Raw genomic sequence first — 26166 nt, 5'->3', positions numbered from 1 at the left:
TTACAGGTCTGTGAGAGCCAGAAATCTTGATTGTTTGTTTCTGACCAAATACTTATTTTCCACCATAAAATGCAAAAAAAAATGATAAAAAAAACAGACAATGTAATTTTCTGGATTTTTTTTTCTCAATTTGTCTCCCATAGTTGAGGTCTACCTATGATGTAAATTACAGACCCCACTCATCTTTTTAAGTGGTGGAACTTGCACTATTGCTGACTGACTAAATACTTTTTTGCCCCACTGTATATATATATATATATCACAGGGTGGGCCATTTGCATGGATACACCTAAATAAAATGGGAATAGTTGTTGGTGTTATCAACTTCCTGCTTATGGCACATTAGTATAAGGCAAGATTGCCCTGTGCAGGCGTGTACTATGGAGGACAGAGAATGAACTTCAATCCAATATTGCAGCCAGCATGCAGCCAGCGAGTAAGGAAAGGGTGAATCGAACACCCAAAAACCCCGCCTCTAAGCTGAAAACTGTTCCCTCCAAATTCAGGTGACAGAGTCCCTTTAAGAAAAGAAAGTAGAGACGCAGCATAAAGGTAATCCCCCAAAAAACAAAGCTTTCATCATATGGTGAAAAATGCCAAATATGTCAATCAAAATTATCAATGGAATAAATGGGTCAATGAGGTCAGTACAACAATCGCAAAAGAATATTGTTTCCCAGTGTGTAGCGCCAAGTTAGTATTTAGGGCGCTAGATATGAATTTACTTGGAATGCCTGAGAAATATTATACTACATGAATGTAAGGCAGAAACTTTCTAAATATAATAACACTATATAAATATAGAAATCCTTCTATATTTTGCACAATCGATAGATATGAGAAAATATTCTGTTCATTAAATACAGAAACATTTAAAATGATCAAAGTTCATTATTAGTTGACTCCCTTGGTCACTAAAGAAAACAACAAGTTAAATATGACCCATACATCAGCCCTCTTATGTTCTTCAACTTTAGCTGCTGGCTATTTCTTATTTCACTGTGGTTTTATGTTGTGCGAGATGTGACAGATGTATACAAGATTAGCTCCTTATACGTCTTTGGTTATTTTTTCTTAGGCTTTAATTGACTGAATTCCTTTTTTTAATAAATATTTCTATAATGCAGTAAAGATTTTTTGGAGCATTATTCTGTTCTTGAGAGGAAGTGTACAGAGAGAGGATTTAGTTGGTTCGATAATACATCTTTCAACACTTAACTACTAAACTCCACTAATGGTGCCTGCAGGCAAACAGAATTTTATTGTTTATCTCTCTTGCTGTGTGAAAAAAAGAATATTTGAAAATTTAGCTCTGATCCACAAAATAATATTAAAGAAAAAAATAACTAGCAAAGGATTTCCAGTCTTTTCAATTAGTAAAAACTGTGTACTTTAAAGAGTGAAAACATCTTAAGAAAAAACATACCCAACACGGGACAATGAAAAATGCTTGAAGATTTGAGAGAGTGGCACAACAAAACGCAACACTAGAGAAAGAATCTGAACATGAAAGTTTATGAGAGAATAAGAATGACAAAGGAATAAATGCAGAAGTAAGAGCAATGGATAGAAGCAAGTTGTTATTTGTCAAGAAGTGACAAGGACAATAGCATATCATATCGTATTTGCTTTGAACATGACATGGATTTGATTTGATTAAATTTGATTTTATAAAACCCCATGAAAAAAAACCCAATGGATTGAAGCTAAAGCTGGGAATTAAATTTGGCCAGCTCAGTTCAGTGAACATTTTCAGAATTATCTTAATCGTGTACATGATCACAACAATCTGCAATAACAACAGTGCAAAATAGGGGAAAACTGGCACCAGAAAGCATCTAAAAATACCGAGCCCAAGTAAAAACTTCAAATCATCAAAGTCAATGGGGAAACATCATTCAACTGATGCAATTTAGACACTAATGGTCTTTATTTACAGAAATCGTGCTCGTAAAGGCATAAATCCATTCTATGAGCTGTAACCGAAGCTCATACGTCATAGAGAAAAAACATAAATCCATAACACACCTGCACTGAAACAAGGACGTCACATATAACATATGGGATTCATTACAATTAGAGAGAAGAGAAACTAATTAACTAAAGAAGCTAGAAACTTAAGGTACCTTCACACTGAGCGACGCTGCAGCGATATAGACAACGATACGACCAAAAGGCGATCGCTGGAGCGTCGCTGTTTAGATCGCTGTAGAGACGTCAAACACACCAACGTTCGAACGATGCCGGAGCGATACAGTGACGTAACAGCGACTCACGGATCGTTGTCGCTGGTTGCATGCTTCACGTCAAACAGCAGTGGTGTAAACGATCCGATGAATTGGCAGCGTAGTCAGATAGGTGTCACCCAGGATGTGACGTCCCGGCGTCCCAGAATATAAACCGCGACTCTACAGCGATTGATTCACATTGTTCGAGAGCTGCGTATGCATGTTTTTCTGCATTTCTAGCGTCCTGTCCGGAATGATCCTTCTCCAGCTACGATCCTCTTCTACTGTGAACGTTCTGTTCGGAACGCCGTACTCCACTGCCGGCGTCTTCATCGGTTCTTTTATTGCTCATCAACGGTATGTTCAATTTTTTTGTGTTTTTTTTTTTTTTTTTTTCTGTATAGTAATGGCTGTGTAGTAATGCTAGACGCAATGCTTATCTAAGTATATGGTATAGTAATGTATAAAACATATCTGGCAGCTATCTTGTGCATCTGGTAAGCGGACACACAAGATGGAGGCACTTTCGGATGCAGTTTGCAAACTCTTTGGCGCTGTGTAGCATTTTTTGCGCAAACTATATGGTAAGGTCAACCAACTCTTTTGTGTCTACCTTGGCTTAGCTGTCCCTGGCCTGCTCCGCAAGTAAATAAAAACAGCTCACAACTGGTAAACCAATTTTTTTTTTTACACAAACTGACCTTATTTTTTTTTTTGATCAAGAGACAATCACTGTCATGCTATCTATATTCATCAAGTACGGTGTCAGAAAAAATGAATTCATGATAAACATATACAGGCTCATGAATTCACTATTTCTGACACCTGGCAGGTGAGCATAGATATGTACCGTGTGACAACCATTGTCCCCTCAATTTGTGTGATTATGGAGATGCATGTAATATTTTTGGCCCACCTCATATCTGTATACTACAGACACACCAAGCTGCAGTCTTTTTATTTTTAACTACTGGAGATATTATGTGGGCCAAAAAGTGTGTGTGGTGACGTTTCTTGGCGCACGGTGTGTTGCCGGCGGCTATAGACACAATAAACCAAACATAATTGTGTCAAATCAAACTTTTTTATGTTGTTAACTGAAAAATAACAAGTAACAGAAAATAAACAATGAAAGAAAATAAAAAAAATCAGAACCTCCCACGCCTCAAGAGGTGTCGCAGCGTGCGGCCATGTTGCTGTACTTGTTGCAGCATGAGCGCTGCTGCCGGCTCCAGGCGGTCTTGCTTGGCCAGCAGCTCTCTCACGGTGTCCGGTTCTGTGATAGAAGAGGTTGGAGAATGGACAGTGATTAAGCTGCAACGATGGCATGTGTTTACATAACCAGCAATTTAAGGTACCGTCAAAAATAACGATTTTTGTAACGATATCTTTGATTTCTGTGAAGTTGCAACGATATTGTTAACGCAATCGTTCTGTGTGACAGCGACCCAGCGACCACACAGTGACTTACCAATGATCACGAACAGGTCGTATAGCTGGTAATGATCGTTAGTAAATCGTTTATTGTAAAATGGTACTTTTAACTACACACTCAATTTTGTACTGCCCCAGAGGGCATTTTTTATGTTTAATGTTTTAGGGTCCGTTTAGTCGTTGTCAAATGTGACATCCCACCGATAACCCCCTCCCACTTTCTCAATACTTACGGAGAAGGGACGCCTGTTGCTCATCCGCGGAGCTGCTGACCACCCATCCCCTGGCTCAGGCCACAGCTCCTGCTGCTGAAAGGAAGCAAATACATATCTGGTTAACAATTGAACTCACTGTGGTGAAGCGCTTGCTGGTTTTGTCACTTACGAATGCTTGTCGCTGGAGAGAATGACGCCGACCCGGGGGAGGAAGATGGGTGTTGAAAGGGCGGGGTTGTGGCCTGCGGTGGGGTTACTGCACCTGTAATGTACACAATATTTAACCTCCCTACTAATGGCCCGTATGGCGTCATTAAATTCTAAAAAAGGGTGGTTAACTTACGTGACGACACTGGCTGTGGGCTTCCGCTGCTAGCCGCTGTACTGCTGGCTGCAGTGGGTGCTGTCCTCTGCCGGCAGCGTCTCTCTACACCCCAAAAAAAGACACGCAAGGTTTAGACACCAGAAGTACAGAGCTGTAGACTTAAATAAAAAATTAAGTAGGCAGTGCGAGTGTCCCTATTCCCCCCTCCTGATACTGTGTGTCTCCCAATTACACTATATTGTTACTTGCCTTGCCTGGTCTCTGCCCGCAACGTTGCCAGATAAAGTGGCTGTTTGTACCGGAGGTCGGCCCACTTTTTGCGCAGCTGCAGCGCACTGAGCCGGATGCCGAACCTCCGCTCCATCTTCTGGGCAATGTGGCGCAACACCTCATTCTTGTGTAGATTTGGGTGTGCTGGGCGACTCTCCCGGCCCTCATAGTCCATGGCATCCATTTTTTTAACAAAAAAGCGGACCTCTGTCTGTCCCAAAGGAGGACATCGCTGTCTCGCCGCCATTTTAGCAAGAGAGACGCTGTATGGCACCACCCAGCCACGCCCAGAGGAGGTCCTTGATTCTGCCGTTCTGGCGCGCGATTCGCAACGCTATAGCGCCTCCATTTATGCACACCGTCGCGGGTGTGACGCCGGCTCTAAAAGTCACTATTTGGCGTTCCTGTTATAAATCGGCAGCGCTCATCGTCCTGTTTGTTTCAGTGGATGGTACATTTAATGGAGGGTATCTATGGGGTATGGCTGTTGTGTTAATGTTGCTTACAATTAGCCATGTATATCTCTGTGTATGTATATATATGTGTGTGTATGTATGTGTGTATATATATATATATATATATATATATATATATATATATATATATATATATATATATAGTACCTTACATCCTATGTTAACATTTTTGTCAAATGGTGCAGCATCGGTGACGCAACGGAGAATGCATTACAGTATTGGATGTCTTGTGTAAGTTTTGCAAATCATATGTAGTAATTTTTTTTTCTTTTTTCCTTTCTCAGGTTGCCATGTCTCATTCGGATGTACCTGTGATTGTTGCGGCCGCGTTATTGGTAGAAGCTCACAACCAGCTGGAGGTTCAAACGCGAAACAATCGTGTAAAGCGTCAGCGCCGCATGTGGACCAAACAGTGGCTGCAGAAGAGGAATCAATTGTCCCATATGGGCCTTATAAGGGAACTGCAGGATAACAACCCGCATGATTTTCGTAACTACCTGAGAATGTCGGAGGACTCATTTAATGTCCTACTTGCAGCTGTAGAACCTTATATCAGGCGGCAAAATACACAGATGAGAGCAGCTGTCCCTGTGGATGAGAGGCTGGCTGTCACGCTGCGTTTCCTGGCGACTGGCAGGTCTATGCAAGACTTGCATTACAGCGCAGCTATATCCCGATCCCTACTCAGCGTCATCATCCCAGAGACATGCAAAGCTATTGTCTCAGTTTTACACCGCAGTTACATGCCTTTCCCACAGACCCCGGATGACTGGAAAGAGATTTCAAGGGGATTTGAGGAGCAATGGCAGTTCCCTAATTGCGGTGGGGCCTTGGATGGCAAACATGTACGCATCACCCAACCACCACACTCTGGCTCCTTTTATTATAACTATAAGGGATATCTCAGCATAATTCTCATGGCCCTCGTAAATGCTAACTATGATTTCATAAGTGTGTCTGTTGGGATTAACGGGAGAGTATCCGATGGAGGAGTTTTGGAGCACACAGATTTTGGGGAACGCTTGAAAAATAATAAACTTGCCTTGCCGCCCAACAGTGACACAACAGAAAACATGAACTTTGTCTTTGTCAGAGATGAGGCTTTCCCACTGCATCCCAACCTTTTGAAGCCCTTCTCCCAGAAGACTCTGACACCGGAACAACGAATCTTTAATTACAGACTTTCAAGAGCTAGACGCGTTGTGGAAAATGCATTCGGAATTATGGCAAACCGATTTCGGGTTTTCCACACAGCACTAAACATGAAACTAACGTCTATTGACTCTGTGGTGCTTGCTTGTTGTGTCCTCCACTACTCTCTACGTCGCCGTGATGCCACTGCATACAGCCCTCCACAGTATGTAGACTCTGTGGACCAGGGTAACGGAGATGTAACCCAGGGCGAATGGCGTCTAGACGCTCACAGGATTTGTGGTTTGGAAAGTCTGGGTTCTGGAAGGTACTGTGATGATGCAACGAATAGCAGGGACAAGTACTCTGACTTTTTCAATGGGCCAGGGGCTGTCCCATGGCAGTATCAACAGCTGTAACGTAACTGTTGGCATAACTTTTACCATGTATTATGGATGACATTTTTGGGGGTTCAAGTGCTCTTGTGTAAAAGTGCTCATTTATAACAATTTTTGGATGACCCATGATACTCCTTTTTCTGTAATAAATGTGAACATAACGATATATCTATTTGTTATTTCTTATTATTTTACATACATACCAATACATACCAATAAACATATCTATCTATGAACATACTCTACTTCTGTATCAATCATATGAAACCTGTGAGTCTGCAGCATCCTATGCACTAGTGATTTCCTGATTTGTGTGTGTATATATATTAGTAGATGTTCACCATATTCTAAAGGTACCTTCACACTCATCGACGCTGCAGCGATACCGACAATGATGTCGATCGCTGTTTGGTCGCTGGAGAGCTGTCACACAGTTAGCTCTCCAGCGAGCACCGATCCAGAAGTCCACGGGTAACCAGGGTAAACATCGGGTTACTAACTGCAGGGCCGCGATTATTAACCCGATGTTTACCCTGGTTACCGTTGTAAATGTTAAAAAAAATAATAATACATACTTACATTCACGCTGTATGGTCATGTCCCTCGCCTTCAGCTTCCAGCACTGACTCAGCGCCGGGCGTAAAGTACAACGGTGATGTCAACGCTGTGCTTTACTACCGGCCGGCGCTCACCAGTCAGTGCGGGAAGCCGAAGGCGAGGGACTTGACCATACAGCGGGAATGTATGTACTGTTTGTTTTTTTAACATTGACAACGGTAACCATGGTAAACATCACGTTACTAAGAGTGGCCCTGCACTTAGTAACCCAATGTTTCCCTTGTTTCTTGTGACGACATCGCTGAATCGGCGTTACACATGCTGTGTGTAACGCCGATTCAGCGATGTCAGCGGGAGATTCAGCAACCAAAAAAAGTGCTGTACTTTCCCCAGCGACCAATGATCTCCCAGCATGGGCCTGATCGCTGGACGCTGTCACACAACAATTTAGTTAACGATATCGTTGCTACGTCACAAAAAGCAACGATATCGTTAACAATATAGTTATGTGTGACGGTAATGTATTGGGTATTCTAGCATTTGCATGTCCCCGTCGCATATTGCCCAGCAACGTAGTATATTGCCCAGCGGCGTCATTTATTGCCAAGCCAAAGAGACACGTAGTACATACACAAATTTAAGAAACCAAAAATTTAATAATTTGTATTAAAAATTTTATTATTTTTTATTACAATACTTTTTTAATGTTGATGAGGCATAGGGGATTAATGACCGGGTGCCAGGAGGATGCCTGCAGGGGAGAAGGCATAGGGGATTACTTGTGGAGCATCTAAAACACAAGTCTCATTTATTTCAACTACAACACTACAAATTTTGGTAGTAAGTGTCCATCTCACTGTAGTGGTGCGTGGCCATAGGAGGTCCTTGTGATAAGTCACCAAAAGAAGGGGGTGCAGGTGGTGTCCGGAACTGAGAATTATGTGGCCCAGGTCTGCGGACAGGAGTGCTGTGCATGGGCTCCTGTTGGTGTCCCCAATAAAAATGGGCACTGGGCTGACGGACGTCAATGCTCAATGTTGATGTGTCGCATAGTTTTCCTGCGGCTGCCGCGTTCATAACGTCAAACATTATTCTCTCCGCGTGAGATCTTTGGGTATCATCCAGTCTGTTTAAACGTTCCTCAACCAAGGATGCGAATGGGGAGAGTTTGGTTGTGACGTGCTTGGACAAGATGCTGTTGGCCACTGCCAGGAGATCCACAGGTGTGGCTGCTGTTGATTTTCTTTTTCTAGATGGGCGCAGTGGACATGTCTGCTCCTCGACAGACGGGCTACTGGAGGACTGAGGGGACTGGACATTGTTCGCTTCCGTTGTTTCCCGCTGTTGCAGAGGCACCTGCAATTACATGAAAAAGAAAAATTTAAAATAAATAACATACAAACGACTCTGCCACACAGCCCTAGAGAGCCCACACCTCCCCAAACACCTCTATGCCCATTGGAACCTATGAGGAACAGTTACCTGGGTTAAAAAACAAAGGGGTTAAAGAGCTGTGCTGAACTACATTGGCCGGCAATACTGTACGAATGTGCGGAAGACACAATATGTTAATTACGGACACAGGAAGTGGCAGCTGTTATCATCAGGGGGATTAAACATGAACAACGTGACTCACTATTACTGGAAACCATGCAGTCTCATAAACATACAAGACACACGGCATGCTACAAGAAGGGAAGCTTGGGGGTACTTACTTGCTCGTCAGGAGACTCAGGCAGGATATCTTCGGGCGATGGCTCACAAAGGCTTGTCACAGTCTGGCACGGGCGAGGGATTTCTTGGTCTCTAGTGAATGCCATCAGGTCGTAATACCACAGCCTGGGCACATAGACTTCCTCAGTTCCAGCCCCAGACTTCTTAGAATTTTCCACTTTGTTGACCTCTTTTTTGAAAACTGTGCGGAGAGCCTGGATCTTTTTCCTCACAATGTTTTCATCCACGGTCTCTGTGGGATGATACTCCCTGTAGACGGCCACCAGCTTCTCATACGCTTCTCTCTTCATGTAACGGTTGCTATAATCCTTAGATTTTATCTTCCACAAACAGGGCAGGGAGCGGTACATCTCTATGAGTGCCCGAACACAGTCCTGCTCATTTGTAGACATCTTTAAAAAAGAAAAAAAGAAAAGTTAAGAAACAGCAAAAATTAAAAGTTTGATGAGCCGTATGCCGTTCCTATTGTTATCAGTCATTTTTTGTATGGGATGGTCTGTGGGACTATTTCCACCACTTAGGGGATGGGATGGGGGCCGTTTGTGTGTTTCCCCATAGCCACCATTTGGGGATGGGATGGGTGCTATTTTTATCCATTTTGAGCGTTGAAAAATTTGTAAATTCTATTGGTTGCTATTTTGTCAATGGCCAATTTCATGTTGGTGAAACACACCATACTACAAAATCGTTTGCATTACCACTTAAAAGGGAAATACTACGACGCTAAAGCGTCTTTGGTTATAAACGTGAAAGCTCTAAAAAAAATCACTGCTGAGATGTAGTATACATCTATTTCTATACACATAAATTAGTATTGCTGCATGGCAAATGAATACAGCACAAGGATATACTCACCGTAGATGTACTAATTGAGAACGCTGCAGAGTTGAAGATCTACAAACAGGTCGCTCAAAAGTTACAGCCAAGACGCCCACGAGTTGATGGAGAAGGAACACGATGGATTTCGAACCAAGACGCACACGAGATGCTCGTGGATGGCAGAGTACGCACAAGTGATTGAAAAGTTGTAAAGTCGCGGTTTATATTTCGGAACGCAGGTACAGATGACCCCGATGTGACCTATCAGCGTTCTCAGTGAGACGTAACAACAAAGCCATTTGAAATCTATAACGTTATGGCGTCACCTTTTGTAATGTAATAATGAGATTTAAAGGGGTCTTCTTTTGTAATAGTGATGCATTGTAAATACGCCCTTATGTAAAGTTCACACCTACCTCCTAGGCTGTCATGACAGTTAGCGTCACCTTTTGTAATGTAATGTAAAGGGGTGCCTTTTTTAATGTAATAATGTGATGTAGGCGTCACCTTTTGTCTTTGGAATGCATTTGGGAGTATGGTGATAATTACATTACTATAATAATGTTCACACCACCTCCCAGGCCATTATGACAGATGGCGTCTCCTTTTGTAATTTGTAATATATTGGGATCTTCAAAATAATTGCGTATCTATCTACGAGCGACATTGCTAAATTTAAAGGCGTCTCCTTTTGTAATGCATAACGCCTACCTGGCCACAACAAGACGCTGCGACGGCCCCTTTCATCGTTGCTGGCGTCGTTGCTTTTCATGTCAAACACAACGATTCAGGCTGATCTAACGACCAAATAAAGTTCTGAACTTTCGGCAACGACTAGCGATGTCACAGCGGGATCCGGATCGCTGCTGCGTGTCAAACACAACGATATCGTTATCCAGGACGCTGCAACGTCATAGATCGTTGTCGTTCTCGTTGCAATATTGCTCAGTGTGAAGGCACCTTAACACTTCAACATCCTTTGAAGCAGGGACCTCCTGCAGTGACCAGATTATTATAGTAGAGAAATGCTTTGAGGAAAGACAGTAAGATTGAGATTTGTTTGCACAGAGGTGGAATGTTTCCTCTCTTCAAAGAAAACTGGACAATTGCTTTTAGACATTCTGTCTCCAGGGTCTAGATATGAATATTGAGGTATTGCAGCAATCTGATATTTATGGGAGTTATATTTTTGGCGTCGTAGCGCATGGACAGATATAACAACTTCACTCACATCACCGTAGGGTTATTAGAACCCATCCAACTTAGTAGCAGTCAAATAGATGATGCAAGCCAGGCCAGTCATGTTTGAGCACTATTGAAAGGTAAAATCATTATAGGAAACATGATGATGAAATATACTGCATGGGACCTCCAGGGGCTAAGATAAGTTTACCATGTTTGCATTTTAGCTGTAATTATTTGTAATATGGCCTATTTTTGTCATGTGGTTCAGCGGTCACATTTAGAAATGGGCAGAGTATTTGAAATTCAAATTTGCAAGGCCTGCTGAATTTTCAAAAAATATTAGATTTTTGTTAAATAAATTTCCCATGGATTGTAAGGGTATGTGCACACGTCAGGATTTCTTGCAGAAATTTTCCTGACAAAAAACGGACATTTCTGCCAGAAATCCGCATGCATTTTTTTCACGTTTTTTCTTGCAGGAAAAAAGCACAAATTCCACAAAAATAATGAACATGCTGCTTTTTTTTACCGCAATGCGTTTTTTTCGCAGAAAAAAACGCATCATGTGCACAAAACATGCAGAATGCATTCTAAATGATAGGATGCATAATGTATGCGTTTTTAATGAGTTTTTATAGCGTTTTTATCATGAAAAAACCGGAACGTGTGCACATACCCTAAAAGCTCTGTATTTATTAACCCCTTAGTGACGGATCTAATTTAGACCTTAACCCATTAACCCCCGGATGTATTTGCTGCTCCCCTTCTTCCCAGAGCCATCATTTTTTTTAATTTTTTGGTCAATATGGCCATGTGAAGTTTTGTTTTTTAAGGGAAAAGTTGTTTGTGCTTTAGAAAAACACCATTGGTTTCAACATATTGTGTACTGAGAAATGGGAAAAAAATTCTAAGTGCGATGAAATTCCAAAAAAGTGCAATTCCCCAATTATTTTTTGCTTTGTTTGTTTACTGTGTTCACTAAATTTTAAAACTGACCTGCCATTATGATTCTACAGGTTATTATGAGTTCATAGACATCAAGCATGTATAGGTTCTTTTTTATCTAAGTTGTGAAAACAATTCCAAATTTTGTAAAAAAAAAAAAAATTTGCACCACTTTCTGATAACCGTAGCGTCTCCATTTTTCGTGATCTCGAGCTGAGTGAGGGCTTATGTTTTGCTGACATTTTTAATTATATTATTTTGGTGCAGATACAATCTTTCAGTTTCCCATTATTGCATTTTAATGCAATGTTGTTTCGACCAAAAAAAGTATACCAGGCAATTTGTCTTTTATTCTCGTTGTGCCGTTTAGCGATTGGGTTAATTGTTTTTTTATATAGATAGATCAGTTCTGAATGCGATGATACCAAATATGTGTATGTTTGATTTTCTTTAATTGTTTTATTTTAAATGCAGCATTACATGAACACCGAGTTTCTTACATTATGTTTGGTCCGAACAATGAAAGCAATTGTTACCATCCACCTTTTGTGTCTTCCCTTTTTTTCTCTTAGATTATAAGCTTGCGAGCAGGGCCCTCATTCCTCTTGGTATCTGTTTTGATCTATGTCTTTATTGTTATGCTGCAATGTCCATTGTCTGTAAAAGTCCCCTCTAAAATGTAAAGTGCTGCGGAATATGTTGGCGTTATAGAAATAAAATTATTATTATTTATTATTAAGGGGGGTGATTTGAACTTCTATATTTTTTTATTTTTTAAAAAACCTTTTTTTAATTTTGGCATCCTCCAATAACCTTCAAGGGAGACTAGAAGCTGCTATAACTTGATTGGCTCTGCTACATATTGGCGATGATCAGATTGTCTGTATGTTGCAGAATTGCTCACTTGCAATGAGCGCTGACCACTGGGCGGAGCTCATAGTAATCTGGCAGTGACAACCGTAAAGGTCTGCTGGAGACCTCTGGCGTCATGTGACACAGGTGCCGATGTGTGGGATTTCCAGCGCGCTTGCCGGAAGCGTATATTAATTGCCGCTGTCAGAGATTTTGATAGCAGCATTTAACTAGTTAACTGCCGCAGGTGGATCTTGATTCCACCCACGGCTGTTAGAAGCACATCTCAGCTGTTCAAAACAGCTGACATGTGCCGGAAAAGATGTTGGCTCAGCGCCAGAACCCACATCAAAGGGAGAGAGTCCAACATTGGCATACTACTACACCCGATATCGGAAAGTTGTTAATGACTAGGACAATTTTTTAAAAGGTGACCAGTGTCACTTCATGTAATGATAACTCTCAAACACTTTAATAGATCCCAGTGATTCTGAGATAATTTCTTCATGTCATATTTTACTTCGTGTGAGTAAATTTTAGTTTATATCATTAGCATACCTTTATGAAAATATAAAAATTTTTACACAAAATTAGAACATTTTGCAATTTTCAAACATTACATTTTTATGCCCTTAAATCATATAGTTGTGCCACACAAAATAATTATTAAACAACATTTCCAACATATCTCCTTTACATCAGCAACATTTTTGAAACATAATTTGATTGTTAGGAAGTTATAAGTAGAGATGGGCGAACCCGAACAATAATGCTTGGCGTCCATACCGGACACTTACTGTTTGGGCATGGACTTCACCAGGAAGTCCGTGTGACTGTTCAGGTTCGGCCCCTAAAACCGGGAGTTAGTCACGCTGTCATGTGCATGACAGCGCGGCAAACACCTCTTCTGATCAGCGGTGAAATTATCCCCGCCAATCAGACAGCCTCGGTTCCCACAGTGTCACATGAAGTGCTCAGCTGTGATAGGAGGTATAAAGTTTACCTCTGGTCATTGGTGTCAGTGGATAGGACTACTGCTCCCATCATTTGATGCCTGCTGCAACTAATAACAGCGAGAGCAGGAGCTGCTGAGGGGAGTAACCAGTAGCCATCTCCTGCGCTTTAAATAAATAATTAAAAAGCAAATTGGCGTGGGTTCCCTATATTTTTGACAACCAGCCAGGCAAAACTCACAGCTGAGGGCTGCAATCCTCTGCTGTCAGTGTTAACAAGTCTGGTTATCAAGAATAGAGGTCATGCTGTTTTTTTTATTATTTAAACAAATAATTTTTAAAAAGCCATGGGTCACCCCCATTTTTGACAACCAGCCTTGCTAAAGCAGACAGCTGGGGGCTGGCATTCTCAGACTGTTAAGGGCCCATGAATATTGCCTCCCCTGCCTAAAATAGCAGCCCACAGCTGCCCAGAAAAGGCACATCTATTAGATGCACCAATTCTGGCGCTTTGCCTGGCTCTTCCCACTTGTCCTGTAGTGGTAACAAGTGGGGTTCATATTTGTAGGGTTGATATCACCTTTGTATTGTCAGGTGACATCAAGCCCATGGATTAGTAATGGAGAGGCATCTATAAGACACCTAACCATTACTAATCCTATAACTGTATGGCAAATAAAGACACAGCCAGAATAAAGTCCTTTATTAGAAATAAAACAAAACACACTTTTACTTTTTTATTTAAAAATAATAAACACAATTATACTCACCTAATGCCTAATTCCACGGAAGCCTTCGTCTTCTGTAAAAAAAAAATAAAAAACAAGAATGGCCACAGTTTTAATATGTATCTGCGGTTGTCAAGGAGTTAAACCAGTTTTGAGCTCTTTCGCAAAAACACATTTCTATTACTGTCCAAATGACCTCAATCTATCTGGCAAGAGAAAAAAAAACTGATGGTAACCAGTAGTATTTGAATGGTGTGCATAGGTCTGATATTTAACAATTGTAAGAAGACAGTGAGCTAAAAAAAGAAAAAACACATTTTTCCAACATAAAAACTTTGTAATGTAGATAGCTGTGTTTACATTTTTTGTTATAAAATAGGGCCTGCCTATCTCACAATGTGGGAAGCATAATTTCTCTGGCACAAAAGCCTTGGTTTCAGGATTTTTGGTTAGTATCAAAAAAGCACTGAGAGGTTAAACAATGTCCTCTTTATAGTGTGAGAAGACTAAAAATGCTTTTGCTGAAGTGCTGCTGATGCATTATATCTAAGATCAATCCATTCATAGTCACACTGAGTGACTTTAGAGTTACAGCACTTCCATATATCACTCAAATCTTTAAATTACTAATAACAAATTTTACACTATTTTTCAAATATTAAAAGGCTACCACTACCCCTTTTTAATCTATATCAGCAATGAACAAGTACACACAATCAGATTAGGCCTTTTTCCATCCTTAAGTGAAATGAATTGTGTTCACTTGCCTCCTATCCCTACCCTGGAAAAGCCTATAATGGCACTGGTTGGCCAGCCTCCATCTTATATATTGGCTGTAATAATCCATATTGATTGCCTGGGCTAAACCATGGGATGTGGTTGCTGCAGGTCATTTTGAGAATGCCAATATGGCCGTGCTTGATGTCATGAGCCCACTCACTGAATCTTCAACACCGTTTGAAATGGTGCTGAACGTTTATTTTTATTTTTGAATCACAAAGTGTTCAAATCAGAAAGGACCTGTGAATTTGTGAAAATTCTATTCCAAATTGATCATTTGGAGATCTATCCACTCATCTCTAGCTAGCACGGTTTCTTTTCACTGTGTTCCTGCGTTCAAATTCACGCCAAGAAACTAACGGAAATGCAGTGGTGCATTGAGGCAAATGAATTTAGATTGTGATCATCAATGGGGATGGTGAGTTAAAACAATGCCTGTAAAGTGCTGTGAAAAGTGTTGGTGCTATATAACAAGCATAATAAATAGTAAACTAGTGTTTTTCCACTATTGAATGATGGAAAACTGGTAGTATCAGCATACGTAGTGTATCATATATGCTATAGGGCTTTAGTGTGAAGTATAATTAACATTTTTCAAAAATGTTCTATTTGATACTACCGAAGTGTCTATATTTGACATTCTGATTGATCACTTATATATTTTTTGTTACACTTTTTTTCATTTGTCTCTACATGCATATAAAAAGAAATTAAACATTGCTTTGTTTCTTTGGCAGATCTTTTGGCCTCCTTTAAGGGATTTATTTGTTCCTGTTTTCCTGAATTGTTGGCTGGCAAAACATGCCTTAGAGAATATGATTGTAAGTTTTATATATGAGACATTATAGTCTTCTATTTATCTGAAATAATACCACTAAAACAATTTTTGAATGAAATGTAATAAAAAGATATAGAAAGCAAAATAACACAGCAATAAAAATAATACAATGCATAAATGGGATAAAGGAAGTAAAGTGCTATAATATAAACATTTTAAAGTCTACTGTTGGTTCATCTGTCCAGGTTTATGCACTGGAATAAAAAACAAATGAAGAAAAAATATACAATTCTACAAGGAAAGTAGAGACATACTTATATTATGATGTAAAAGGCTAAAGTAAAAAAAAAAAGTATTGTGACAAAGTCACTGGTAAAGGACTGGATGAGAGATATATTTCACTTTGCCCAATGGTGTTAGTAATATAAAACCCAGAGTTTTTCCTTCAGCACACTAAGTGTTGTGAGGGTTAAGCTAAGTAGCATAATGGGTTGCCATTTATGTGGACATATAAAACCTACAAGAGAAGAAATGAGCAAAAATCCTGCTGTAACTAAGTAAATAAAAAGCAAAAAGTGCATTTAAATAACACAGAGTTTTTAGTAATACTGTTTTTGATCACAAATAGCACAAAAGCCATCCCACCATTATAAGGTAACTCTGATCGGGATGGTCCTACAATGCCTAACATTAAAACCTTACAATGTGTCAATGTTGACCTCAGCGTGAATAAGGGCAGACAAACAGACCGATCCCAACCAGTGATACACCAGTCTGGGAAAGCCTTTTATACAATCTCTAGCCCAGAAACAGGGAGACCACACCCCAGCTTGCACAGAATGCAATAATACAAAGGAAAAAAACACAAAAATTGAGCTTCACTTGAGTTGGTATACATGCAGCTCATAAGCGCTTGTTCACGTTGGCCATAAAACATATAAAACCTACAAGAGAAAAAGTGAGCAAAAACCCAGCTGTAACTAAGTAAATAAAAAGCAAAAAGTGCATTTAAATAACCCAGAGTTTTTAGTAATACTGCTTTTGATCAAAAATAGCACAAAAGCCATCCCACCATGACAAGGTAACTCTGATCGGGATGGTCCTACACTGACTAATATTAAAACCTGCACCATCCTCGCCCTGTGTAAACCTGTAACTGCTGACCTGATCTGGTCCTATAATTACAAAAAGTTGTGCATAGAATCAGATTGATAACATGTTGATTGTGGTATAATTATTGTTTTCTGGCATATTTCAGAATGATCTGCACCGAGCAATACAAAGAACACAGTCTGCAATGTTTAATCAAGTTTTAATTTTAATATCAACTCTGTTATGTCTCATCTTTACTTGGTAAGTCAATTACTGCCTTTATTGATAACATGTATCATATGTAATTGTACATATTTGTGCCCAGAACACTGACTAAAATGCACAGTAATAATTCTACATTGGTGGAGCCATTATTAGATGCAGAGAATAATTAATTGTGTTTCTTAATAAACAGAAGGATAATTAAAATAATTGCTGTTATTGTATAACCAAATTACAGAAAAAGGACATAAATTAAAAAAAATCACAGTAAAAAGCAGCCATACTGAGAGAGGTAGAGCTATAAAAATACACCCCTAAGGACTGACTACCCAATTCCTCACACCAACATTTCACACAAATATGAAAAAATACTGTATATGAGGTCTATGAGGGTCTGCTGCATCCCACAGTGAATTAGTAATGTGAGCAGATATTGGAAAATATGGTTGTTTTTTATGTGACAATTAATGTCCTTTTGATGTGTTTTTTTTCTTTTAGTATAGGGACTGTTCTGACAATGTGGACCTTTGTGGTTGGTTGTGTGCTTCCTTATTTTGTCCAAAGGATTACCTAAAACCTACTCTATTTTTTTAGTCTGGGCAGGATGCACCCAGTATTGTTGAGAGAATATGGGTTACCGTATCTGTCCTTGTGGGGTGTACTTATAGAGTACTAATAGCATGGGCGTTATCAATAGGCTGTAATATGGCAGGGTGCACTACATGTATCTGTGTGAATGGCTCCTTATTCAAACCTTATCTATAATAAAAAGAAAAAAAATATTCAGGATTTCTCCTATCAGATATCAGAGGATACATGGTGCTTAGGAGACCTCAGGAGAGTCAATCCCACACAGAAGGTTACAAAGTGGGAAGAGATCCAGCACACATTAATGGATAAAATCAATGTTAATTTTAAAGTTGCTGAAAACATCTTAACATGTGCATTTTATATAAAAAGATTAGGTGGGAGGTCTTGCTATTGACTGACCTGGGTTGGAGTTATAGTATTGCAACCACTAGGGGCTGCTCCGGCAGGTAGCATGGTCAGGGATAGCAAAGGAGTTGATACACAGGAGCAGCAATGTAGTTTAAAGGAGCAGCACACAGTGTAGTGAAGTATAGCCAAGAGGCAGTACACAGGAGCAGCAATTTAATTGTAGAATGAAAGATCAGGTGAAAGGAAGATTGACTAGAGGCTGGTAGCTCAATAATCTCAAAAGGAAAGGAGGGCAATGCCAGGTTTAAATAGGGTGTTCAATTAGGATGGAGCCAGTCAGGAACTCAGGTGGAGGCAATCAGGAATTCAGGGTGGAGACAATCAGGAACAACACAGGTACAAGTATTTGGGTTAGCACATATCTGTCCAGCGAGCTGAATAGCTCTGAAGGAAGAGCTGCCACCTGGAGCACAAGAGCTGCTGGGCTCGAATCCTGACAGGTCTATTAGAAATGGGAGCTTTTGTGTTTTGTACCTTTGAAATCACTTATTCTCAGTCATAGCAGTTATAGGCTTATTCATGTGTATTTATAATACTAACAACTAGGGTTGAGCGAAACGAGTCGGCCAGATTCAGAAGTCGCCGACTTTTGGCAAAGTCGGGTTTCATGAAACCCAACCCGACCCCTGTGTGGGGTCGGCCATGAGGTCGGCGATCTTCTGAACTGGAATCGGAATTCCGATACCGATTCCCGATATGTTTAAGATATCGGGAATCGGTATCGGAATTCAGATTTAAGTGTAAAATAAAGAATCAAAATAAAAAATATTGCTATACTCACCCTCGGACACGCCCTGGTTGTAACCGGGAGCCTTCCTTCCTAAGAATGAGCGCCTGAAGGACCTTTCGATGACGTCGCGGCATGTGATTGGTCGCGTGAGCGGTCACATGGTCGTCACGCGACCAATCACAAGCCGCGACGTCATCGAAAGGTCCTTCAAGCGCTGATTCTTAGGAAGGAAGGCTGCGGGTTAGAACCAGGGCACGTCCGAGGGTGAGTATATACCTATTAGGAATATACTCACCCTCGGACGCACCCTGGTTCTAACCCACAGCCTTCCTTCCTAAGAATCAGCGCTTGAAGGACCTTTCGATGACGTCGCGGCTTGTGATTGGTCGCGTGAGTGATTGGTCGCGTGACGCCCATGTGACCGCTCACGCGACCAATCACAAGCCGCGACGTCATCGAAAGGTCCTTCAGGCGCTCATTCTTAGGAAGGAAGGCTCCCGCTTACAACCAGGGCGCGTCCGAGGGTGAGTATAGCAATATTTTTTATTTTTATTCTTTATTTTACACATTAATATGGATCTCAGGGCCTGAAGGAGAGTTTCCTCTCCTTCAGACCCTGGGAACCATTAGAAACCCAATGCACTGCATTGGGTTTCGTGTTTCGGCCGACCCCGACCCCGACTTTTCTATAGGATCTTCCGATTTCACTTGACCCGACTTTTGAAAAAGTCGGGTTTTGTGAAACCCAACCCGATCTTATAAAAACAAAAGTCGCTCAACCCTACTAACAATCATCATGTATGGTAGTTGTGTGAATATTTCTGCAGCATTATTCTGCATTTGTGCTGCCTTCACCTTTTATCATGGTGCCTGCAGCATCATGCAGTGTATTATTAATGTGACCAGGTATTAGTAAGTGTTGCTGCTTTTTCTGTAATTATTAATAAGCATGCTTGAACCTGAATGGTAAACTTTGCTCTCCGTACTGGACTCCTAGTGTCCTTGCATGAATCCAGAACATGGACTTTACCTGGAAGTTTATGTTACTGTTTGCGTTCAGCAGCCCAACCAATGCTTGTTGAAAGGCTACAGCTCAGCCAATCAGCAAGCTTTTCCTTTTTGGGCACTTCCCATCACACCCATGTCAAATATTGGCATGGCTGTGATTGGCCGGTGGTAAAACATGTAAAAAATGCATAAATTTGGCAAAAACGACATGGGGTCTCATCTATTCTTGATAACCAGCACAGGTAATGCTGAAAGCCTGGGCTGTAGCACTCAGCTTTCAGTTTTATCTTGGCTGGTTATCAAAAACAGAGGTGTCCCCATGCAGTGGCAAGAGCTAGGCAAAGATCCAGAATTGAAGTACAGAAATTGAGCCCAAAAATATGAGTAATCAACAAACTAGGGACCATATAGGTCACTCATCTTTCATGCTAGCCCTGAGCATTTACACTTTACTACATTTTAATTGTCCTCCATATTGTACAAACATATTATCATTCAGTTTAAACATTTTTTGCGCTAATATACAGTGGGTATTAAAAGTATTCAGACCCCTTTAAATAGTTCACTCTTTGTTTCCTTACAGCCATTTGGTAAATTCAAAAATGCTCATTTTTTTACATTATTGTACACTCTGCACCCCATCTTGACTGAAAAAAATAAAAATGTAGAAATTTGAGCTAGTACAGTCATGAGTCTATTTGGGAATGATGCAACATGTTTATCACACCTGGATTTGGGGACCCTCTACCATTCTTCCTTGCAGATCCAGTTCTGTCATGTTGGATGGTGAACATTGGTGGAAAGCTATTTTCAGGTTTCTCCAGAGATGCTGAATTGGTTTTAGGTCAGGGCTCTGGCTAAGCCAGTCAAGAATGGTCACAGAGTTGTTCTGAAGCCACTCCTTTGTTATTTTAGCTGTGTGCTTAGGGTCATTGTTGTGAATTCTGTGGCAGAGCTCCCTCCTGTGGTCACAAGTGGTACTTCGGCTGGTTCTCTCTGTGAGCTTCCGTTGGTGGAGGAAAGTGGTACTGCGGCTTCTGAGTTTCCTTCCTCAAGTGATGTGGTGAAGTTGTTAGGTGCTTCTCTATTTAACTCCACCTAGTGCTTTGATCCTGGCCTCCAGTCAATGTTCTAGTATTGGACCTGTTTCCTCCTGGATCGTTCCTGTGGCCTGCTGCTCTGCTTAGCTAAGTTCCTCTTTGCTATTTGTTTTGCTGTTTTTTTCTGTCCAGCTTGTCAATTTGTTTTTTTCTGCTTGCTGGAAGCTCTGGGATGCAGAGGGTGTACCTCCGTGCCGTTAGTTCGGTACGGAGGGTCTTTTTGCCCCCTTTGCGTGGTTTTTGTAGGGTTTTGTGTTGACCGCAAAGTTACCTTTCCTATCCTCGCTCTGTTCAGAAAGTTGGGCCTCACTTTGCTAAATCTATTTCATCTCTACGTTTGTCTTTTCATCTTAACTCACAGTCATTATATGTGGGGGCTGCCTTTTCCTTTGGGGTATTTCTCTGAGGCAAGGTAGGCTTATTTTCTATCTTCAGGTTAGCTAGTTTCTCAGGCCGTGCCGAGTTGCATAGGCAGCGTTAGGCGCAATCCACGGCTGCCTTTAGTGTGGTTGGAGAGGATTAGGGATTGCGGTCAACAGAGTTCCCACGTCTCAGAGCTCGTTGTTGTTTTTTGGGTTATTGCCAGGTCACTGTATGTGCGCTGACCTCTATGTCCATTGTGGTACTGAATTACCTTTCATAACAGTACTGGAGGCCAAAAGTACTAATGATTCTCAATAGAGGGAAAAAAGAAGTTCTGAGACCATTTTTTTTTCTTTGCACTGTGTTTTGCCTTTTTTTTCCCCTAGACATTTGGGTGGTTCAGGACACAGGTGTAGCAATGGACATTAAAGGTCTGTCTTCATGTGTGGATCAGCTCACGGCAAGAGTACAAAGTATTCAAGACTTTGTGGTTCAGAATTCTATGTTAGAACCGAGAATCCCTATTCCTGATTTGTTTTTTGGAGATAGAACTAAATTTCTGAGTTTCAAAAATAATTGTAAAAAATTTCTGGCTTTGAAACCTCGCTCCTTTGGTGACCCAGTTCAACAAGTTAGGATCGTTATTTCTTTTTTGCGTGGCGATCCTCAGGACTGGGCATTTTCCCTTGCGCCAGGGGATCCTGCATTAAGTAATATCGATGCATTGTTCCTGGCGCTCGGATTGCTGTACGATGAGCCTAATTCTGTGGATCAGGCAGAGAAGAATTTGCTGGCTCTGTGTCAGGGTCAGGATGAAATAGAGGTATATTGTCAGAAATTTAGAAAGTGGTCCGTACTCACTCAGTGGAATGAAGGTGCGCTCGCAGCTATTTTCAGAAAAGGTCTCTCTGAAGCCCTTAAGGATGTCATGGTGGGATTTCCTATGCCTGCTGGTCTGAATGAGTCTATGTCTTTGGCCATTCAGATCAGTCGACGCTTGCGCGAGCGTAAATCTGTGCACCATTTGGCGGTATTACCTGAGCTTAAACCTGAGCCTATGCAGTGCGATAGGACTTTGACTAGAGTTGAACGGCAAGAACACAGACGTCTGAATGGCCTGTGTTTCTACTGTGGTGATTCCACTCATGCTATCTCTGATTGTCCTAAGCGCACTAAGCGGTTCGCTAGGTCTTCCACCATTGGTATGGTACAGTCAAAATTTCTTCTGTCTGTTACCTTGATCTGCTCTTTGTCATCGTATTCTGTCATGGCATTTGTGGACTCAGGCGCTGCTCTGAATTTGATGGACTTGGAGTATGCTAGGCGTTGTGGGTTTTTCTTGGAGCCCTTGCAGTGTCCTATTCCATTGAGAGGAATTGATGCTACGCCTTTGGCCAAGAATAAGCCTCAGTACTGGACCCAGCTGACCATGTGCATGGCTCATGCACATCAGGAGGTTATTCGCTTTCTGGTGTTGCATAATCTGCATGATGTGGTCGTGTTGGGGTTGCCATGGCTACAAGTCCATAATCCAGTTTTAGATTGGAAATCCATGTCTGTGTCCAGCTGGGGTTGTCAGGGGGTACATGGTGATGTCCCATTTCTGACTATTTCGTCATCCACCCCTTCTGAGGTTCCTGAGTTCTTGTCTGATTACCGGGATTTATTTGATGAGCCCAAGTCCGATACCCTACCTCCGTATAGGGATTGTGATTGTGCTATTGATTTGATTCCTGGTAGTAAATTCCCAAAAGGTCGACTGTTTAATTTATCTGTGCCTGAGCACGCCGCTATGCGGAGTTATGTGAAGGAGTCTTTGGAGAAGGGGCATATTCGCCCGTCATCGTCGCCATTGGGAGCAGGGTTCTTTTTTGTAGCCAAGAAGGATGGTTCACTGAGACCTTGTATAGATTACCGCCTTCTAAATAAGATCACAATTAAATTTCAGTACCCCTTGCCATTGTTATCTGATTTGTTTGCTCGGATTAAGGGGGCTAATTGGTTCACCAAGATAGATCTTCGTGGTGCGTATAATCTTGTGCGTATTAAGCGAGGCGATGAGTGGAAAACTGCATTTAATATGCCCGAGGGCCATTTTGAGTATCTAGTAATGCCATTCGGACTTGCCAATGCTCCATCAGTGTTTCAGTCCTTTATGCATGACATCTTCCGAGACTACCTGGATAAATTCCTGATTGTGTACTTAGATGACATTTTGATCTTCTTGGATGATTGGGAGTCTCATGTGAAGCAGGTCAGAACGGTGTTTCAGGTCCTGCGTGCTAATTCTTTGTTTGTGAAGGGATCAAAGTGTCTCTTTGGTGTTCAGAAGGTTTCATTTTTGGGGTTCATCTTTTCCCCTTCTACTATCGAGATGGATCCTGTTAAGGTCCAAGCCATCCATAATTGGACTCAGCCGACATCTCTGAAAAGTCTGCAAAAGTTCCTGGGCTTTGCTAATTTTTATCGTCGCTTCATCTGCAATTTTTCTAGTATTGCTAAACCATTGACCGATTTGACCAAGAAAGGTGCTGATTTGGCCAATTGGTCTTCTGCTGCTGTGGAAGCTTTTCAAGAGTTGAAGCGTCATTTTTCTTCTGCCCCTGTGTTGTGTCAACCAGATATTTCACTTCCGTTCCAGGTCGAGGTTGATGCTTCTGAGATTGGAGCAGGGGCTGTTTTGTCGCAGAGAAGTTCTGATTGCTCGGTGATGAAACCATGCACCTTCTTTTCCAGGAAGTTTTCGCCTGCTGAGAGTAATTATGATGTGGGCAATCGAGAGTTGCTGGCCATGAAGTGGGCATTCGAAGAGTGGCGTCATTGGCTTGAAGGAGCTGGTCTTGACTGATCATAAGAACTTGACTTATCTCGAGTCCGCCAAGCGGTTGAATCCTAGACAAGCTCGTTGGTCGTTGTTTTTTGCCCGTTTTGACTTTGTGATTTCATACCTTCCGGGTTCTAAAAATATGAAGGCGGATGCTCTGTCTAGGAGTTTTGTGCCCGACTCTCCGGGTGTATCTGAGCCGGCGGGTATCCTCAAAGAGGGAGTAATTGTGTCTGCCATCTCCCCTGATTTGCGGCGGGTGCTGCAAAAATTTCAGGCTAATAAACCTGATCGTTGCCCAGCGGAGAAACTGTTTGTCCCTGATAGGTGGACGAATAAAGTTATCTCTGAGGTTCATTGTTCGGTGTTGGCTGGTCATCCTGGAATCTTTGGTACCAGAGAGTTAGTGGCTAGATCCTTTTGGTGGCCATCTCTGTCGCGGGATGTGCGTACTTTTGTGCAGCCCTGTGGGATTTGTGCTCGGGCTAAGCCCTGCTGCTCTCGTTCCAGTGGGTTGCTTTTGCCCTTGCCGGTCCCGAAGAGGCCTTGGACACATATCTCTATGGATTTTATTTCAGATCTTCCCGTCTCTCAAAAGATATCAGTCATTTGGGTGGTCTGTGATCGCTTCTCTAAGATGGTCCATTTGGTACCCTTGTCTATATTGCCTTCCTCCTCTGATTTGGTGCCATTGTTTTTCCAGCATGTGGTTCGTTTACATGGCATTCCAGAGAATATCGTTTCTGACAGAGGTTCCCTGTTTGTTTCGAGGTTTTGGCGAGCCTTTTGTGGTAGGATGGGCATTGACTTGTCCTTTTCCTCGGCTTTCCATACTCAGACTAATAGCCAGACCGAACGAACCAATCAGACTTTGGAAACATATCTGAGATGCTTTGTTTCTGCTGATCAGGATGACTCTGGGTTCCATCCTCGTTTCTCTTCAGGGCAGGTTGAGTCTTCGGACTGTCCTGGTGTGGATACTGTGGTGGACAGGTTGCAGCAGATTTGGACTCATGTAGTGGACAATTTGACTTTGTCCCAGGAGAAGGCTCAACGTTTCGCTAATCGCAGACGCTGTGTGGGTCCCCGACTTCGGGTTGGGGACTTGGTTTGGTTATCTTCTCGTCATATTCCTATGAAGGTTTCCTCTCCTAAGTTTAAACCTCGTTTTATTGGTCCGTATAGGATTTCTGAGGTTCTTAATCCTGTGTCTTTTCGTCTGACCCTTCCAGATTCATTTTCCATACATAACATATTCCATAGGTCATTGTTGCGGAGATACGTGGCACCTATGTTTCCATCTGTTGATCCTCCTGCCCCGGTTTTGGTGGAGGGGGAGTTGGAGTATATTGTGGAGAAGATTTTGGATTCTAGTGTTTCAAGGCGGAAACTCCAGTATCTGATTAAGTGGAAGGGTTATGCTCAGGAAGATAATTCCTGGGTCTTTGCCTCTGATGTCCATGCTCCCGATCTTGTTCGTGCCTTTCATATGGCTCATCCTGGTCGTCCTGGGAGCTCTGGTGAGGGTTCGGTGACCCCTCCTTAAAGGGGGGTACTGTTGTGAATTCTGTGGCAGAGCTCCCTCCTGTGGTCACAAGTGGTACTTCGGCTGGTTCTCTCTGTGAGCTTCCGTTGGTGGAGGAAAGTGGTACTGCGGCTTCTGAGTTTCCTTCCTCAGGTGATGTGGTGAAGTCATTAGGTGCTTCTCTATTTAACTCCACCTAGTGCTTTGATCCTGGCCTCCAGTCAATGTTCTAGTATTGGACCTGTTTCCTCCTGGATCGTTCCTGTGGCCTGCTGCTCTGCTTAGCTAAGTTCCTCTTTGCTATTTGTTTGCTGTTTTTTTCTGTCCAGCTTGTCAATTTGTTTTTTTCTGCTTGCTGGAAGCTCTGGGACGCAGAGGGTGTACCTCCGTGCCGTTAGTTCGGTACGGAGGGTCTTTTTGCCCCCTTTGCGTGGTTTTTGTAGGGTTTTGTGTTGACCGCAAAGTTACCTTTCCTATCCTCGCTCTGTTCAGAA

At 41.8% G+C, this 26166-nt stretch overlaps 2 protein-coding genes across 2 annotated transcripts in view; one reads left to right on the top strand and one right to left on the bottom strand.

The window, feature by feature from the left end:
- The window catches only part of KCNT2 (potassium sodium-activated channel subfamily T member 2), a 1033274-nt gene that overhangs the window by 401433 nt on the left and 605675 nt on the right, over positions 1-26166 (top strand). Inside the window, exons 7-8 of the mRNA XM_069737282.1 lie at positions 15769-15852; positions 17068-17162. Coding sequence (XP_069593383.1) covers positions 15769-15852; positions 17068-17162 — 179 coding nt within the window. The remainder of the gene's footprint in view (positions 1-15768; positions 15853-17067; positions 17163-26166) is intronic.
- On the bottom strand, positions 7712-10538 carry LOC138647920 (uncharacterized). The gene is made up of 4 exons (XM_069737281.1): positions 10300-10538; positions 9625-9849; positions 8751-9161; positions 7712-8391 (listed from the first exon to the last, which is right to left on the bottom strand). Exons 3-4 carry the CDS (start codon positions 9159-9161, stop codon positions 7861-7863), a joined length of 942 nt encoding a protein of 313 aa, XP_069593382.1. The 5' UTR covers positions 9625-9849; positions 10300-10538; the 3' UTR covers positions 7712-7860.

Source organism: Ranitomeya imitator, chromosome 8, assembly GCF_032444005.1.
Source record: "Ranitomeya imitator isolate aRanImi1 chromosome 8, aRanImi1.pri, whole genome shotgun sequence".
NCBI lineage: Eukaryota > Metazoa > Chordata > Amphibia > Anura > Dendrobatidae > Ranitomeya > Ranitomeya imitator.
Note: the sequence above shows the minus strand (reverse complement) of the source record. Positions and strands in the feature narration are given on the sequence as shown.

Coding starts and splice junctions, on each gene's coding strand:
- LOC138647920 (XM_069737281.1), bottom strand. CDS start 9,161: ATGTCTACAAATGAGCAGGACTGTGTTCGGGCACTCATAGAGATGTAC. Junction 8,392..8,750: donor CTGAGTCTCCTGACGAGCAA/GTAAGTACCCCC, acceptor ATGTAATTGCAG/GTGCCTCTGCAACAGCGGGA.